At 40.0% G+C, this 18,160-nt stretch overlaps 2 protein-coding genes across 4 annotated transcripts in view; one reads left to right on the forward strand and one right to left on the reverse strand.

Moving 5' to 3' along the window:
• Positions 1–2,835, forward strand: part of chd1 (chromodomain helicase DNA binding protein 1) — a 48,958-nt gene extending 46,123 nt beyond the window's left edge. For all 3 annotated transcript variants that reach the window (XM_062483850.1, XM_062483849.1, XM_062483852.1), the window contains exon 37: positions 1,111–2,835. In XM_062483850.1, the coding sequence (XP_062339834.1) occupies positions 1,111–1,444 (334 nt within the window). In that variant the 3' untranslated portion in view covers positions 1,445–2,835. The remainder of the gene's footprint in view (positions 1–1,110) is intronic.
• A 2,481-nt stretch (positions 2,836–5,316) lies between these two features.
• reep5 (receptor accessory protein 5) lies at positions 5,317–8,756 on the reverse strand. The gene is made up of 5 exons (XM_062484444.1): positions 8,527–8,756; positions 8,185–8,278; positions 6,780–6,918; positions 6,112–6,280; positions 5,317–5,675 (listed from the first exon to the last, which is right to left on the reverse strand). Exons 1-5 carry the CDS (start codon positions 8,642–8,644, stop codon positions 5,626–5,628), a joined length of 570 nt encoding a protein of 189 aa, XP_062340428.1. The 5' UTR covers positions 8,645–8,756; the 3' UTR covers positions 5,317–5,625.
• Between the last annotated feature and the right edge of the window lie 9,404 nt (positions 8,757–18,160).

Here is an 18,160-nt window from a genome sequence, read left to right on the forward strand (position 1 = left end):
ATTTGCATATTTGAACCAAATCCAACATAATATGCACACTCCTTAAATATACAATAAAGTTGTCAGGTACTACCTAGTCTGTGACCCATCCTCATCATAAGATACCTGGAGCTGGATCGTCAGCTGCCTCTTTCAAGCTGAAACTACTAACGCATAGCATTTTAATGTCCTTTTATTAGGGCTGTCGAAGTTAGCGCGATAATAACGTGTTAACGCAATCTCACTTTAACTCGATTTTAAAAAGAAATTGGGCCCTTAACACAGGTTTCTTTTTGACCCTGGGAATCACCTGTCGTCACATGACTTTGACTGCCGACGGTAGCTGAATGATGGAGAGAGGGCTTTTAGATAGCAAGTTCCATTTTAAAAAGTTGCCGTCAAAGGCTGTGTGTACTGATTGTCAGGCTTTAGTTATCACCGGAGTAGGCCTACTTCCAGCGTAAAATAACACATGCAAAAAAAGCACACAGCTAGCGGCGGCGGCGTTAGCGGCGGCGGCGTTAGCGGCGGCGGCGTTAGCGGTGGCGGCGTTAGCGGCGGCGGCGTTAGCGGCGTTAGCGGCGGCGGCAGCAACAGCGGTAGCTTCGGTAATATACGGCAGACAACACTTGACAATGTTAAATTTGAGATTACATTTCCTACATTTACTAAATATATAACAATGTGTATGTTCAATATTGTGCAGCCTATGTGTGAATGAATAAAACTCACAATTTCCTCTTGTTATCCTCCAGTTATTTGAAGTTAAGTACACCATTTTAATGTTATTCAACAAATAAATCTTTTATTGGTGTAAAATTTGAACATATTAAATAAATTGAATAAATTTGCGATTAATCGAGATTAACTATATGAAAATGTGATTAATCGCGATTAAATATTTTGAACGCTTGACAGCCCTATCTTTTATACAAATTCAGCTGTGAACCAGATTGTTCCTAATTACTGTTGGACGGTACGGAATGATGACATATCATCTAAGGTTACAAACTAGCATCAAGAGATGCAAGTTCACTCTTTGGATTATACATCCAAAAAATCTTAATGGATCAGTGTTATGAACAGTCTTATCCCCAGTGTTCTGACTGTGTTCCTCCCAATCCCCCACAGATACTACAGTGACAGCAAGCACAGGAAGATGGACGAGCACCGCTCCAGCAGAGAGCACCGGATGGACAGCAAAGAGCGTTCTCACTCGGACCACCGCTCCCATTCTGACCACCGTTCGGGCTCAGACTACCACAAGTCGTCGTCACGGGACTCCTACCGCTACCACTCAGACTGGCAGTCGGAACACCGGGCGTCGGCCAGTGGGCCCCGTTCACCCAGAGACCAGCGCTCCCCTTACGACTCACGGTCACCCATGGGCCACCGGTCACCCTTCGAGTACTCGTCCGACCACAAGAGCACGCCGGAGCAGATCTGGAGCAGCCGCAAGACATAACGGGAGGCTGGGCTACCCTAGTCTGGCCTAACATGGACTGGCCTGGTTAAGACTAGTCTAGCCTAGACCTGAGGCAAGGGTATCAGCCATAGACTCACAATGAACACAGGAAATGCCTTATGGGGGACTGGATAAAACTATAAAAGCTGTACTACGCACTGTTCATCTGATTTCTCAGTGCGACTGTGGTCTCCACTCCCCAAAGGTGCACCACATATCCCAGGAACTATTGGTGAGGAGGGGGTGCATACAAATGACATATTTTTGTATTTAAGAGTTAAAAGCTGCATTGTACCATAGGTGGAGCAGCATAGGTTTTGATTATTTTTATAAAAATCTTCTTTTTTTTTTTTTTTTACTGAATTGGACCCAGAATGACCTTGAGTGCTGCCCTGCATTTTCACTAACCGACCCATGACACTGGATCCAGCTATTGACTGTTGTCTCTCCATCGCTCTCACAAGCTTACTGAGGTCCTCAAACATATTTAAGTGTTAAATCAAGAAGAAAAGTAACATGTTAGTATTTTGTCTCGTGATCATGTATTAAGAGTGGACATTATAAAAGGGTCTTGTCTAAAGCAGTCTGAAGGTCTTGGGCTCACCTTCCAAAGTACCTCGTTTACAGTGTTTCCCATGGCCATCTTCATGGCCATGTTTCTTTTCTTCTACAGATTTTCTTTTTTTGCATCATGCTTGAATTATTTAATTTCTGTCCCAGCTGTAAAATAACCTGGACATTTTTGAGAGCAACTGAAAATGTATCGTTTTCACATATTACTACTGTAAATTATTGTAAAATAGTAAATGAATGGGCTTTTTCTTCTCAGGCTTTGTTGGGTTTGCTATATTGTGAATCTACCTTTCCCCATCAACTCAGGCTTTGTTTTGTCAGTGGTATAAATGAATTTGTTTTCATACAACAGTATCTTAACAAATGCTATTCAGAATGTAACTTTTGGTATACTTGGGGGGGAAATAATTCCATTTGTCTATTCCTCTAGCAGGACTTGTAGTACTTTGATTTCTGTCTCTTTCTTAATTTTGGCGGAGTGGGGGATGTCACAAAACACTCACATTACTACATCATGAAGTAGACATGAGAAAGGTCTATACAATAGAGCCGCCTGATAGATGTCTAATAAACAAGTCTTTTACAGAAATCTTTTTTTATTATTATTCTTGTTTCTATGTAGGCAATAATGTCAAATCTTCTATGCAGCCAAGTGTATGTCTAGCAAACAGCCCAAGTGAGTGATGATGCTGTTACAGTTCACACTGTTGTACATAGATTTCCTCTATATTTCAAAATGAATTTACACTGAAAATGCATGGATTTTTAAGAATTGTTTTATATAGTTGTTTATAAAGTCATTAAACTCAATCACTGTACTCACTTGTAACTGGTCTACATTTTTAGGTAGGTTTGCTTTCAAGGAAAAGCTCAAATGTTGAATAGAACTTTCCAAGGTAATTGTAAATGTGGCCTTACGCTTTAACAATGAAGTAACTGATGTCCCAGAATGCACAACGTCCTTCTATCTGCAAGTTTTTATTATGGCTGCATACCTTTATATATACACCGATCAGCCATAACATTATGACCACCTGACTATTGTGTAGGTTCCCCTTTTACCATCAAAACATCCCTGACCCGTCGAGATATGGACTCCACTAGACCTCTGAACGTGTGCTGTGGTATCTGGCACCAAGACGTTAGCAGCAGATCCTTTAAGTCCTGTAAATTGTGAGGTGGAGACTCCATGGATTGGACTTGTTTGTCCAGCACATCCCACAGAAGCTTGATTGGATTGGGGAATTTGGAAACCTTGAACTCGTGTTCCTCATACCATTCCTGAACCATTTTTTCTTTGTGGAAGGGTACATTAGCTTGCTGAAAGATGCCCATGCCATCAGGGATGACAGTTTGCATGAAAAGGGTGTACATGGTCTGCAACAAAGCTTAAGTAGGTGGTACATGTCAAAGTAACATCCACATGAATGGCAGGGCCAAAAGTTTCCCAGCAAAACATTGCCATCACTGCCTCCGCCAGCTTGCCATGTCAGAATCAGAATTCGGTTTATTCGCCATGTATGTTATACAAACACAGAATTTACTGTGGAAGGGAGGTGCAAAACACTAAACATATACAGATCTTAAATTAGGTAAAAGTACAAAAGTTTAACTATTTCTAAGAACTAAACAATCTAAGAATACAACAATTTAAATATAAAATAAAATATATATATAAAAATAAGAATAATGAGCAGCCTGAATGGTCAACATAGTGCAGTCGGAAACTGAGATAAAGTGGCTTGTGCATACTGAATTGCCATTAGATGGACTTATATCTAAATGTGTTCCCCAAGTAAGCGACACGCACCAAATTATCCATGTGATGTAAAAGAAAATGTGATTCATCAGACATGGCCACCTTCCATTTCTCCATGGTCCAGTTCTGATGCTCACATGCCCATTGGTAGGCGCTGTTGGAAGTGTAGAAATGTGGCTTGTATATTTATGTTCAATCTACAAAACCTAATTTACATTTTCTTTGGATAGGCGAGATGAAATGGATATAACAGTTGATAAGTTAAATTAATATAAGCTTGCAGTGTCTAAAAATTGTCTGGATATTTTATTTGAGCACAAATGGGGTGATAGTTTAACCATTTTGGATTAGTTTCAAACTCAGCAAAAACCAACCAAATTCTTATTGAAAAGCTAGTAGTTTGAGCCAGGTTTGAGAGCAGAACAAAAAACTGGGGGAGATAGTTTTAGATATTTTGTACAACAACATATTAGCCTATAGGGCCATTAGAGGCAGGCCAGGCTCCAGCAATTTGTAGTAATGTGGGCCATTACAAATTACTGGTGGGCCAGAGGGGGAAGGGTACTTTATTATGAAAAATCTTTTGGGGGGGGACATTTAAAGCTACATTAAACTCAAAAAGCTTATGTGTCTACAATTATCACAAGGGCCACAATACATACATTCATATAAGAATGTATGTATTGTGTCATGGTTACAGTGATATATTGTGGACAAGGGTGTAGGTTTGATTTCAGCTTTGATAGGGACAATACTAGTTAGTGAGCACACAAGCAATTTTCTTTCTTTTTTTGCATTGATTTGAGGAATTTAAAAAAGTATCATTACGGAGCCAGGGGAGGGGGCTAATATTCTGTGTAAAAATCGTAAATTTGCAAGAATTTGGGGGGGATATTCTCTGAGATTATAAAGTCACATAATTGTGAGAATAAAGTCAGATCTTTTTTTAACCTACAATGGCCTTATAATACGACATTGTAATTTTGACTGGAGCTGATAGAATAATATCGCCGGAACAAGTCGGGGAGCTAGGGGAGGGGGCTTGGCCCAATCTGAGGCAAAAATATGTGTTTATAATATAGCTATCAGCTCACACCTTAAAGGCAGGGTAGGTAATGTTGTTGAGATGACCTTATGTCATATTTGCTGAAATTAACTTCACATCCAAATAGCAACCAATAACTCAAAAGGTTTACCAGTGAAATTAAATAAATCCGTTATCTGTGGGCATTGCAGGACTGTAATAAACACGACCAATCATTTAGTTCAGACCGAAATTAATGATTGGGCGACATTCAGACCGAACAAAACAACTGGACAGGCTGTCTCCCAGCAGTAACCATGGAGGAGGAGGGGATAGGATGACGGGAGGAGGGGATAGGATATTTTGGTTTGAATCCTTTCCAACTCAAGTTAAAATTGCTAGGTTCGCAAAATGTACCAACCCTGCCTTTAAAGGAACTACAGAAAGAATGTCACCAAATTTTCACAATGCCTTTGCGCTACATCCTACCAAGGATGGACATGAACAATGACAAGATAACAGCACATTTCTTTATTTGGTTACATAAAGCATTGCAGGGAGGGAACACATTGCAGGCTTTGATTAGATTAAAGGTACTTGAAGTTAAAGGCTTTTCAGTTGTCTCAGGGAAATGGCTTAGTTCACTTGAGAATAACATTACCATTGATTTAAGTTTTTACAGACAAAGTGTGCAAGATCAATATACTACCGTTCTGATATAATTTATAAAATAACAAAAATTCAAAGGCAACATTTATTCGGTTGTTTCACAGTCCACTTCAGAGATGGTGCTGTTGAAAGATAACTTTTATCCTTCGGTTGAATCTAGGAGCTCTTTTTCTCCTCAAAAATGATGTTTGCTGTAGCTTTCTTTGCTGTAAGGCAAAAATATAACACTTAGATGCTACAGGCCAACCTAACCATGAATTTAAATTAATTTTAACTGTTTTGTTGGTAGACCACTTCTTATCCCGATTTGACGGGATTAATTGACAGGACATACTGTATGTACGTATCAAAACCTTCCTGGTATATTCTGTATCTTACATACTTGGAGTAATAGCTCCAACATTATGCAAACGTTTGTGAGAGAAGATACAGCATATTTATTGATACCTTTTAAGGTTAAGCAAAGAACAAGATCAGCTTCTTCCTTTCTCTATCTGACAGAATGCAGAATATATTGTGTGAAGATTGCTTTTCCCCCCAAAAAAAGGTTATGTTTGTATGTAATTCAAAGAGACTCAAAAACATTTGTATACAGTTAGGTTTCTGAGACTCGTCAAAACATATGCTGACAGTTGGTCTTACCTTCATCTTTGAACTTATCAGCTGCCTCTGATGCCTTGTCCTTGAGGTCCTTCACCACGTTGTCAATCTTGGCCTCATTCTTGAGGAAGACAGGGCGTATGATCCGTGTGTAGATCTGAATGGACCCATTGGAGGGAGTGGGGGCCATACACCAAACCAGGAAAGCGCTCTAGGCAAGGGAACCAAAAACCAGTAAAACAACCCTGCCTTTCCAGAAATGCAGTTAAGCATAAAAGACTCTGTGAGAGCTCCATTTAATTATTTAATGTGGCTGATTAAGGAGACGCTGATATGCCAACACAAGATATGAAACAAGGTGACTGATATATTCTAGGAACTCTGTAATGCTGTGATTGCTTTATGTATGCTTCTATACATAAAGTATGTATGCTTCTACTACTAAGTACTGGAACATGATTATTTATTTATATATTTTCTTCAGTGGCTGTCTACAAATTAAGCATTATTAGTATTATAATTCTTAAGCAGAATGTTATGTAAAGGGTGGTAAAAGTAGCTTTATAGACAGCAACAGGTACTTTCCTCTACAAATTACTCATGCTGACCTCATCTTTAGACACAGATAGTACATTTTACGAGTATGGCCAAGCTAACTCATCAAATAATCGACAGCGATACTTTGCAAGTTTTTTCAACACCTGCATTACCTTTCCAATATAATAGAAGGGGAACCAGGACAGGAAGATGTCAGCAAAAAACTCGGACACACTGAAGACTCCATACACCACCCAGTAAGTCAGCCATTTTGTGTCGTCCTCTTTGGTTGCACTCTCGATGGCTTTGATCCTGAAATATAAAAGAGTCTGTCACAATTACACAGAAAACGACATGCTTTATAAGGGTGTCACATATCAACCTCAGTTTGAAACACAAGCAAAACACACACGCATGTATTTCACTATTAAACTACTACAGTTATGTTACAAAGAATTTCCACATTCCATGACCAACCAAGCAAAAAAAATCTGTGGTAATTTGGTGCAAAGTGCCAATGTTTTGAAGGTAAAATAACAGTAATAAGAAGATTCTATTCTTGTCCTAAAAAAGTCAATTTTTTAACTACAGTAGCACTAGAAGTCCATGACTAAACTAGTCCAAAACTGAACTAATTTGATGAATTAAGTCATAACAGAAATGTCTTCTGTTGGCTACAATTCTACTGATTATTTAAATATTTCACTTCTCCACAATTCCAATTATAGTAAGTCACTTAAAGTTTTGTGGTTAGGCATGGGTTGACTATGGTCTATCTCAGCATTTTCTTATCTGTGCTTACTTTCTTTTAACAGACACTGCAAGAGTAGTTTCAAGTTGAAACATCCATTCATACAAGTTCCAAGACAATATATAAGCACTCTTATCTGCAGAGCTGTAATGTGTCATGTGTTGTGTCCGGTAGACACTTCGAGAAATTAGAGAGGGTAATTTGATATCCTCTATATGTGACACTGTTTTAACTTGGGCAGTGAAGCTAGAACACTCCACACGCAAGGCCATGACTCATAACAGGATCACATGATTAACCAGTCAAATGCTCCATTTGTCAGTATTTATCGCCATGGTAACATGCTGTGACATGAGTGACTTTCTCATATTCTGCATAATGTAGTGCAGAATATGAGACTACTAGGTTGACTGACGTGTCTCGCGGCTCGTCAGTCTTCCCGATCTTCCCCCTCACTGGTAGCCTACTTGATCCAAAGACCTCTGACTCGCAAGCACGACTAGCTTACACTATAGTTACATAAACAACCTTTTACCTAACCTTTTCATTCGTTTTACAATATAACATTAAATGTAGCCCTATACAAATCTGACAGTGCATACCAAAACTGCTTAGAAATGTGTAATAAAATTGGTTAATATCTAGGCTACAATGTTACAAATAAGTAATTGCAATAAATAACTATAGGCTACTGGATGATGGAGGGTAGCGGTGGGTTGGGATGACGTACGTCTTTGTTGATTGCTCCGATATTGGATTTAGAAAAAAAAAATTATACGCTAGGCCCCGACAACATGATAGCTTCACAAGAATATAGACCTACTCACGATATGTAAGCTGGATAGACGAATCCAATAAGATTGCACAATAGGGAGGCTCCATAGCCAATAACCAGATAAAGTGCGATGATGGCAATGATAACTGCAAATAAGAAACCTATAGATTAATGTTTTCAAATCAAAATAGAGTCACAGATCACAATCACATCGAATCACATTTATTCAGACAGATCCAATTAAATACATGTATAGACTTAAACTTTTTAATTGAGATCAAACATTCTGTACCACTGGCCGAAACTGGCTTTTAACACCATTCCGTCAGCATTCTCAATAAAAAAAGGACCCTTGTGCATTCTTAGTTTTTCCAATGGACAAACACATTCTTACCAATTGCGATATACGACCTGTTTACTCCGGTTTTTACCTCGATCTTTGCCAAGGTATCTGTCAGAAGATTCTTTTCGTGCAAAAACGTATCAAATCTTTCTTTTAATCCATGTGCCATGGTTGCTGTTTCGTCCTATGTAATTCTATTAAAATATGAAGTTGACAACGGAACTGCGACACCCATTCAACTCCAAGCTTAGAAAACTAAAGATGGAGCAGATTGTCAGAAACACGTTGAACCGTACGTCACTGCAAAATGTCTGCAGCCACACCCTGCCTTGCGTTGATGACAGTGCGAAATGAAATGTTTTTGTCTTATTCACCTCACATTACGTTTCTCTGGCAAACCATATTTCCCCCATATTGTCGTTGGTACATATAAACATGAATAATGTAAGCCTATGGTTATTTGGCTTTATTTTTTTAGTCTAATGCAAGTATGGTAAAAGGCAGAGCCGGCCCAAGGCATAAGCGAACTAAGCGGGCCCCCAAGAGCACTTGAAATTACATCTTAAAGATCCTGTAAAGTGCGATTGAAAACGAGTTTTAAGTTTACCACACCACAGAAAAATGTGTTATTAACTACCCATCCAAATTCAAATGAAAAAAAAAACAACGACAAGTATTTTAAATTAGGCTTTGAAATCGTGAGAAAATCCTAAAGGCGTGTTGCCCGAAGGAGCCGAAGCTCTGCCCCCTCGCTGGAAGGCGCCGCCTCTCTAAAGTACCTACGACCCAGATAATGGACGCTACATCAAGCCGAACAAAACTGAATAGAATTAGAATGTATTTGTTCAATAAGTGAAACATACAGATGCATATAAATGAAGCTTGTTCCTCTGAGCTGTAACACAGGAGTAAAAATGGACACCAGAGACAGCAGACAGTGAGCTCTCCAACTACTTCTAGCACATTAGCTACCATTTCACCAAAATACCATGATTCTACACCGAGTAGCCTAATATCAAGTTAGCGGTTTGCACTAACTCATAGTTATCTAGTATAATTATAACAAGCACACAGAACTGAGTGATGAACTGTTGGCGGCGGTGGATGGTCCAGGTGCGACCGGAGGAGGAACGGCCGGGAGGGCGATGCTCGGTACGGTTCCGCGCTGCAAGAGAAGCCGTGTGTCCGTGAACCCTGTCTGTCTCTGGTCCATGTTAAAACTATCCGCCGTGAAATGGTCACTGCAGAGGCGGCTGTTGGAGTTTATCCAAAGCTTTGCATCAGCGTGGCTCTTCACAAAATCAATCCACCTATTTTTCCTTTCCTCATCAATAGGGAAATTAAATGGCGTTGCAGCGCAGCTGAAGTTCTTGCATCCAGGGAAGATGCAGTTGCGGGTGGAGGGAGACATCCTGAAGCTAGCTAGCTAGCTGATGTAGGCTACAATAACAGTACAGAAGGAGCAGCCATTCAGTGATCTGACGTAGATCGGTCAAAGTGACGTAGATCGGTAATTTTTTGGCTCCGCCCATTAAAACCTGATCTGAAAACGGAAGAGAAACTGTTCTACGGTCTAACTCCACATTTCAGTGCGACAACGTTTTCACGCTTTGCACATGCTTCCAGGAACTAATTTCACACGTATATAATGTACTGAGAAGCAAATCATGGAATTTGCTTTACAGGATCTTTAATTAAAAAATTATATATATTATGTTAATAATAATTATACAAATTCAGAGGGGCCCCCAAATCAATTCTGCTTAAGGCCCCATGAAGGCCTGGGCCGTCCCTGGTAATAGGCCTAGGATACATGTATTTTCTTGTGTATTGCTATTCTCTATAATAATGACAGGAATCTGGTGTGTGTACAAATTAGAATGGGTTTAGTTTCCCATGATCATAGAAATAACCAGGCAGTCTGCAAAATTCATATTCTGCATATGTCCACTTTATAATCCAGAGTGCAGTGCCACGATTGACGTTGTTTGGGTAATCATTTCAACATCAAATAATGATACAAAAAAAATTAAAATTCACATCCAGTTTGGCTTGCTCTTTTCCGTCCCATCCCTTTCACTCTGATTGGTCCTCGAACCGGGCACTCTGCAAAGTTAAAGGGGTCAATGATTGCAGGACCGATTTTACCTTGTCACAGTTGAATAACGACAGTTCAGTGGTTAGTATCGACATACAGAGAACCTCAAAGTCCATTGACACCTCTTTCCTATGCAAATCTCACAATTAAAAAGTGTAGCTGTAAAACGGTCGGTTTTGAAAAAGCCACCGAACTGACGTCAGTTCAGTGGCTCCACCTTTTTTGGCTCTCGTCTGTACCTTTGTCATGCCCCAAAATTTGCTGTGCGCTGCTCTGTGTACTTCCACGGAATTACAAAGAAGAACGTTTTTCAAGGATATAGAAAATGGACTACGGTCGTAAATGCAGTGTTCCAGGCTGTACAGGGAATGCTGACACTTTTTTGAGTATTCCCAAGGAACCAAACACTCGACGGGCTGTGATGTTTTGTCTATGAGAAGATCCCTGTGCACGACCCTCAGTTACACATTTGCTCGAACCATTTCACAGAGGACAGTTTTGAAAACCTGGGACAATGTGAAGCAGGATTTGCTATGAAGCTGTTGCTGAAAAGAGGTGTTGTTCCGACCTTATGTTCATCACAACCGCAAGCTGTAGTATGATGTTGTCGCTAACAGTTATTAGCAATGCTAACGTATTGTTAACCTTTCCTGCTCTGTCTGTCTCTGACCGTAGTTGGAGATTGCAGGGGAGACTTTGTTCAACGCTCCAGGGCCGAAGTATTAACTGTTCATAACTTCGGGGTTAATTCCCTTTTCTTTCCTTCTGCTGCTGGTTAGCAAATAAATGCCCACTGTATTCTTTCTGGATGATTTATTCTTTACACACTGAAATACTGTTACAGCACATACGTCTTGCTCCGGTCGCTACATCCAAATCAATTTTTGAGCATCACCTCATTTCCCTTGCTCTGCCACACCCAAACTCGTTCATTCAACTTTTGACTTATAATCCATGTTGAACATGCAAAAACTACAATCAAATCTGATATTTCTCAACGACAATCAGGCGAAAGAGACAAATTTAGCCGTTTAGCTCCATAGACTCTCATTCAGCATTCACTCACTCGCGATCACCCCCAGTGGAACTCTGGTGGAACTGCAACCAAATTCGGTACAATGGGGCTCTGAGCATACCATAAAAGGGAGAAAACCTGTCGTTTAATTTCGGGGGCTATTTCACTGGGTGCATATGGGCGCATAGAACAGCACCCGGGCCATTTTCATCCCAACCAATGTTACATACCCTATTTGGAGACCTTAAGGAACAGTGTGAAATACCACAAAAACCCAGTCAATCACCCCTTTAATATTTTGCAGGTGTCCTTTTTATAATTATAAAAATAATTATAAGCGGACCTTGCCCGGGGCGCCAGATGTCCTAGGACTGCCACTGACTGCGATTAAACTAATGCGATTAACAAAGGCAATTAAATTAAACTAAGCTTAGTAAGGAAAATAGGAAAATTCTGTTTTGTTATTTAGAAGCGAATTCGCTTTTACAACCAATATTCATCTGCTTTCAAAGGGGTTGGCTAGCTAACAGAACGACAATATAAAGTGGATATACTTTCAGTATAGATAAGTGAATTTGTTACATAAATGAATGTGTTTACTGATGTCAAAACTGCCTAAGTAGCCTACCGCGATTAAACTAATGCGATTAACAAAGGCATTTGCAATGAAATTAAACAAAGCTTGGTAAGGAAAATAGGAAAATTTCTGTTTTGTTATTTAGAATCTAATTCGCTTTTACAACCGATAATCAGCTTCTTTCAAATGGGCTGGCTAGCACAGAACGACAATATAAAGTGGATATACTTTCAGTAGAGATCAGTGAATTTTGTTACATAAATGAATGTGTTTACGGATTTCAAAACTGCCTGCACATTGCAAATGTGCAAGCGCTGTATGGTGAATTAGGCCTACAATTACGTAGCAACTGGCTATTTAAAAAATAAAAAATAATAAAAAAATTACATTTTGATCAACATAACATAAGCAATTTATAACAGGAAACAGCAGACAAATGAAGGCTACATAATCATTTGCATGAATGTAGGCTATCACAGCATTGGCAATTTGACCAGAATAGATGTGGAGGTTGAACAAGTACTTCAGAGATGACAGAGAATTTCAATTGTGATCTGAGAAATATAGGTACCTAAACCACTTAGAAGAACTGTCACCACCAGCTGCATCTTAGGCTCTGCACTATCTATAATTCCAGGAATCAGTATGTGTGTGTGCCACCAATTTTACCATGGGCACTATGCACTATCAAGGAATCTGTATATGTGTGTTTCACTGACATATTAATCACTGGCTGCATCTCGGACGCTAGTGCAATAGTTGGTGTAAAAGATGGGTAGCCTACTGTAACCCATGCGAATTTGGGTCACTAGAAAACAAAACGTGTAATAACCACATATGATTTCTTAGCTAGCTCAAGCTAAATGGAAGAGCGTTGCTACAGACATGCTGAACGTGAAACTACACTGCCGTAATATTAATATTATATAGTTAATATTCTATTGTGTAGTAAGCCTATTTTGTTACTTTCATGATGTGTAATGTTAATTGCCACGGGATTTCTCCTTATTTTATTATTTTCTGCATCAAGTGTGCAGTAGTGTTGCTTTCGTCAACGAAAATGATGACTAAATATCGTCGTCAACGAACCTTTATCAAGTGACAAAAACGAGACGAGACGCAACGTAAATGCTGGTCATGTCACAATGACTATAATTAAATGTATAATGCAATATCGTTGACGAATAAAAACGAGACGAAATGTAGTTCACAAAATAAAAACGAGACGAAATGTTATAACGTTATTTCATCTCGTTTAGTCGCGTTATTATTATTAGCTAACTCATGAGGCTGTGCTTAATGTGTCTCATTTTAACGTTAGCTTTAGACGTTTTAGACGTTAGCTACTGAGCTGAAACCGACTGAGAGTCTGAGACAAACTTGTGTGACTAGCGTATGTGTGTTTGTTTGTGAGAGTGTAAAGTGGGTTACCAAGTGTGTCATTCACATAGCAATCACACTGAACTGAATTTGGCATCAACAACATGACTTTGAATACCTTATTCTATCTAGACTAGACCAATACATTAAACAAAGGTTTTGGCATTAACATGCCTCCTGAGACTACTGCTTAGACTACTTATGTTTTGATTAAAAAGACACTAAAATACAATTTTCATTAACTTAAACTAGACTAAATGTCATCAGTTTTTGTCGACTAAAACTAGACGAAAATAGTCATGGATAAGTCTGACTAAAATAAGACTAAAATGCTCAGACCTTTAGTCGACTAAAACTTGACTAGACTAAAAAGAGTATGAACGTGACTAAAACTAATAAAAACTAAAATGACAGCTTGACACAAAGACTAGACTAAAACAAAAATTAAAACAGGCCGCCAAAAACAACACTAGTGTGCAGTATGTGTGCATGTGTGTGCACCGCCATTACGTGCTTGGGTGAAGGCACAAATCGGACGGCATTGGATTGGTGAGCTTTCATTTAGTCTTGTTAATGAAAACGTGCTCTGTTGGTGCAGTTGTGTATTAAAATAATAATTGTAGATAATGGATAATTGATGTTCGTATGTTAAATATTGTTGTTGATTATAATTATGCCTGTTTTATATAACAGGTTGGTTTTTTTTCTTGGAGCTGAACACCTTTGAACATTCAACACCTTTGATGGCGAGCTAACCCAGATCCTAGAAATCGTGATTTTATGTTATTGTGTATAAGAGCTGAATATTTTGCATAATTGATCTGAGATCTATTTTTTGTTTATGACCTATGATTAGTCATAGTTATAGGGCGCACCCAAGGTATTTAAGAGGACATCTTAAATCGTATTGTGTTTTTTTTTTTTTTTACTATCTGACTTGTATAATTACCACTCTGTATATTGCTACACATGCCATTTATTATTTTATTCAAAAGAAATACAAGTCAATACCCTTTTCTAAAAATCTACCTCTGTGTGCTGTGATTAATTCCCAAATTCTGCTCAGTAGACGAACCTTTACTAGTCCAAACATTTTGTATACTTTGAGTTTAAATAATAATTGTCACAAGTGTGACAGGTTACAAATTGGCGAGCCAGCCAGGAGCAGATTTGGGTCACAAGCACACAGATTCAATATTCTAATATAAAAGGTAGTCTGATAGAGACCCAAAAAAAAAAAAAAAAAAAAAAACATGGATGTAGTTATTAGAGAAGCGGTAAAGATCCCTAATTCAAGTCATAATTGATGGTCTAACACGGACGGAATCAGATATTGAAATAGAAAAGTTCCTTGCCTTCCACGGCTCTTTAAACCGTACCTTCTACATTGATGATCCTCAATCTGAATTTCATAAACACGCAATTGTAGAGTTTACTTATGGAGACTCCAACCAATATTCCCCATAAACTATAAAAGCCCTACTCAACCCAATGTTGTATACAGAGTGCAACCTTTGGCAAGTGTATATTCTCCCACCGCAATCAATAGCGCTACACAAGCTTATCTGCGCCAATTGAAAGAAATTGCCAAGCTCAGTGGCAAACCTTTTAATACAGTACTTCGGGAGGAACTTTCAAATATACCCTCCGGTGATGGTTTCAACCAAGAAGAGCACACAGAGTCTGAGCATGATCCCTCAAGATCAACCATTGGTTCGCCTATTGCATACTCACCTGACACTCAAGCGCCAGCTAGGGAAGAACACCTACTGCCTGCATCACAGATTTTGAAAACAAACCCAACCAACACGTGTTCATCAGAAACATCATCTACTGCAACCCAGAGTGTGTCTCTCGCAGTAGCTGATATAAATCCTCCTGTAATCCAGAAGGTAGTAGTTGAACATATTGTAAAAACTGAAGATTCAAACTCTTACCATATAGCTTCTTGACTCCGCATCTCGTCTCCATGGCCCAGTAGTGAGGCAGATTATGACACATGGCGCACAAACGTGGGTCTAATTCTCAATGATCCTGCCATTTCTGATTTACACCGCTCCCGGACAATCATCGATAGCCTATTGCCACCAGCTATTGACACTGTGAGGCATTTAAGTCCACAAGCTTCCCCTTCTTCTTATCTAGAAATACTAGATTCTGCGTACGGTACTGTTGAAGATGGCGATGGGCTCCATGCAAAATTCATGAGTACACTGCAAGATGCTGGCGAGCGACCATCAGTCTATTTGCATAGACTACAAGTAGCTCTGAATACTGCTATAAGGCGTGGAGGTGTACCTCCGACTGAATTCAATCGCCACCTCCTGAAACTGTTTTGTCGCGGATGTTGGGACAATGCCCTCATCTCGGACTTGCAGTTGGAGCGCAAGAAAGATAATCCACCCTCTTTTGCAGAGCTTTTGTTATTACTACGCACAGAAGAAGACAAGCAACATGCAAAAACAACATGGATGAAACAACATCTGGGTGCAAGTAGATCAACAACAAATGTGCAGAATCAAAGAGTGACTTCAGATCTTCAGACATGTGCTTGTTCTGCTTCGAAAGCCGAATCTGAGACACTGAAGTTGACTAAACTTGTGGCCGAACTTCAAAGCCAGCTTGCTGAGTTAAAACCTCAAGTTCAACAACAAGCAAGAGCCACCACGTCAGACGCTGCTGTTAAAGCCAAGCCAGTGAAACCTGTGATCAGCAAATCCTCAAAGCCTTCAAACAATGACAACAAATCATCTGATAGGCCCAGGCCATGGTATTGCTTTCAATGTGGAGAGGACGGACATATCGCGTCAGTATGTGACGATGCACCAAACCCTGCATTAGTTGCTGAGAAAAGGAAACTGTTAAGGGAAAAACAGTCACAATGGGATGCTCAACAACCTTCCAGACAGCGGTTAAACTAAAATCAGCTCCTGTTGCGGGACATACAGGTGCTGAAAGTGACAAGCCAGGTCCCATTGGAATTAAACGAGTCTCACTGAAACACACTAGGACAAAAGAACACTTTACCTACGTGCTAACGCCCAGGAGCAAGTACTGATTGGCACGAACACGTTGGACACACTGTATTCCCAGCATAAAGGTAACAGTCATCAGCCACTACCATATGGATACCGCACGGTTTTGAAAGTGCTTGAACTGAGACATCAGCAAACAGTAGATGGCAGATTAGGATGCATGAAATTGCAAGGAAAGTCACCTGCGATAGTTCCTGCACACTCTACAGCAGTCCTTGAAGGTTCAACTGGTAGTAGCAGACTCTACTCTGAGACATGGGCTGTTGTAGAACCCCCTTCAACTTCGACGCTGCCAGATGGACTCCTGGTTGCTAGCTGCCTTATTAACCTGCCTTCAAGACGCTCCAGTTCCTTACCAGTGGTAGTGAAGAACGAGACAGAACATGACATAATCATCCCACCACGGACCGTATTGGCAGAACTCAGCACCAGAGACTCCCCAGCCGTCCTAATTACATTTTAATTTTGGAGACTCACCCCTATCGGCTGACTGGAAAGAGAGAGTGACAAAGAAACTCAGCTCAATGCCTGAGGTTTTTTCCCAGCAAGATTTAGACTTTGGCTCCACGTACAAAGTAAAACATCATATTAAACTGCGTGACGAGACACCCTTTAAACAACGTGCCAGACCCATCCATCCCAGAGATTTGGATGCTGTCCGCAAACACCTGCAAGAGCTGCTCGAATCTGGTGTCATCAGAGAATCTGAATCCCCATTCGCGTCTCCCATTGTTGTAGTTCGGAAAAAGAACAACACTGTCCGACTCTGCATTGACTATCGTAAACTAAATCTGCAGACAATAAAGGACGCCTATGCTCTTCCAAACCTTGAAGAGGCCTTCTCCGCGTTAACTGGATCAAAATGGTTCTCTGTTCTGGATCTCCGTTCTGGTTACTACCAGATGGAAATGGAAGAAGCCGACAAACAAAAGGAAGCATTCGTTTGTCAGCTTGGATTTTGGGAATTTAACAGAATGCCCCAGGGAATCACCAATGCGCCAAGCACATTTCAGCGATTGATGGAACGTTGCATGGTTGATCTCAACCTGAAGGAAGTGTTGGTTTTCACTGATGACTTAATTGTGTTTTCTGAAACCCTTGAAGAACATGAAGCCAGACTGCTCAAAGTACTTCAACGCCTGAAAGAGTATGGGTTGAAGTTGTCAGCAGAAAAATGCATGTTCTTTCAGAAGTCCGTACAATATTTGGGTCATGTCGTATCTGAGAATGGAGTTGAGACCGATCCAGAAAAAATCAAAGTGTTGAAGACATGGAAAAAACCCGGCAACCTTAAAGAACTTCATTCATTTCTTGGTTTTGCTGGGTACAGAAGATTCATTCAGGACTATTTCAAAATCATTAGGCCTTTGAATGATCTCACTTCCGGGTATCCCCCCTTACGCAAAAGCAGCAAGATGAGGGACAACAATGACAAATATAGCTGCAAGCAGCAATGGGGTGGCCAAGCAGGTCAGATGACCCAGAAGAAACTTTCGACATCCTCAGAAGAGGGTTCCAAGTACATGCACCAAGTTTGGCGTGAATCCGTCAAAGATTTGCTGAGATACGACACAACTTTC

Source organism: Osmerus eperlanus, chromosome 18, assembly GCF_963692335.1.
Source record: "Osmerus eperlanus chromosome 18, fOsmEpe2.1, whole genome shotgun sequence".
Classification (NCBI taxonomy): domain Eukaryota; kingdom Metazoa; phylum Chordata; class Actinopteri; order Osmeriformes; family Osmeridae; genus Osmerus; species Osmerus eperlanus.

What these genes read in the sequence shown, in the direction of transcription:
- reep5 (XM_062484444.1), bottom strand. Translation starts at nt 8,644, where the DNA reads ATGGCACATGGATTAAAAGAAAGATTTGATACGTTTTTGCACGAAAAG. An exon ending in CCTTCTATTATATTGGAAAG is followed by an intron (nt 6,281 to 6,779) that starts GTAATGCAGGTG and finishes TCCCTTGCCTAG; the next exon opens with AGCGCTTTCCTGGTTTGGTG. An exon ending in TGATAAGTTCAAAGATGAAG is followed by an intron (nt 5,676 to 6,111) that starts GTAAGACCAACT and finishes TTTGCCTTACAG; the next exon opens with CAAAGAAAGCTACAGCAAAC.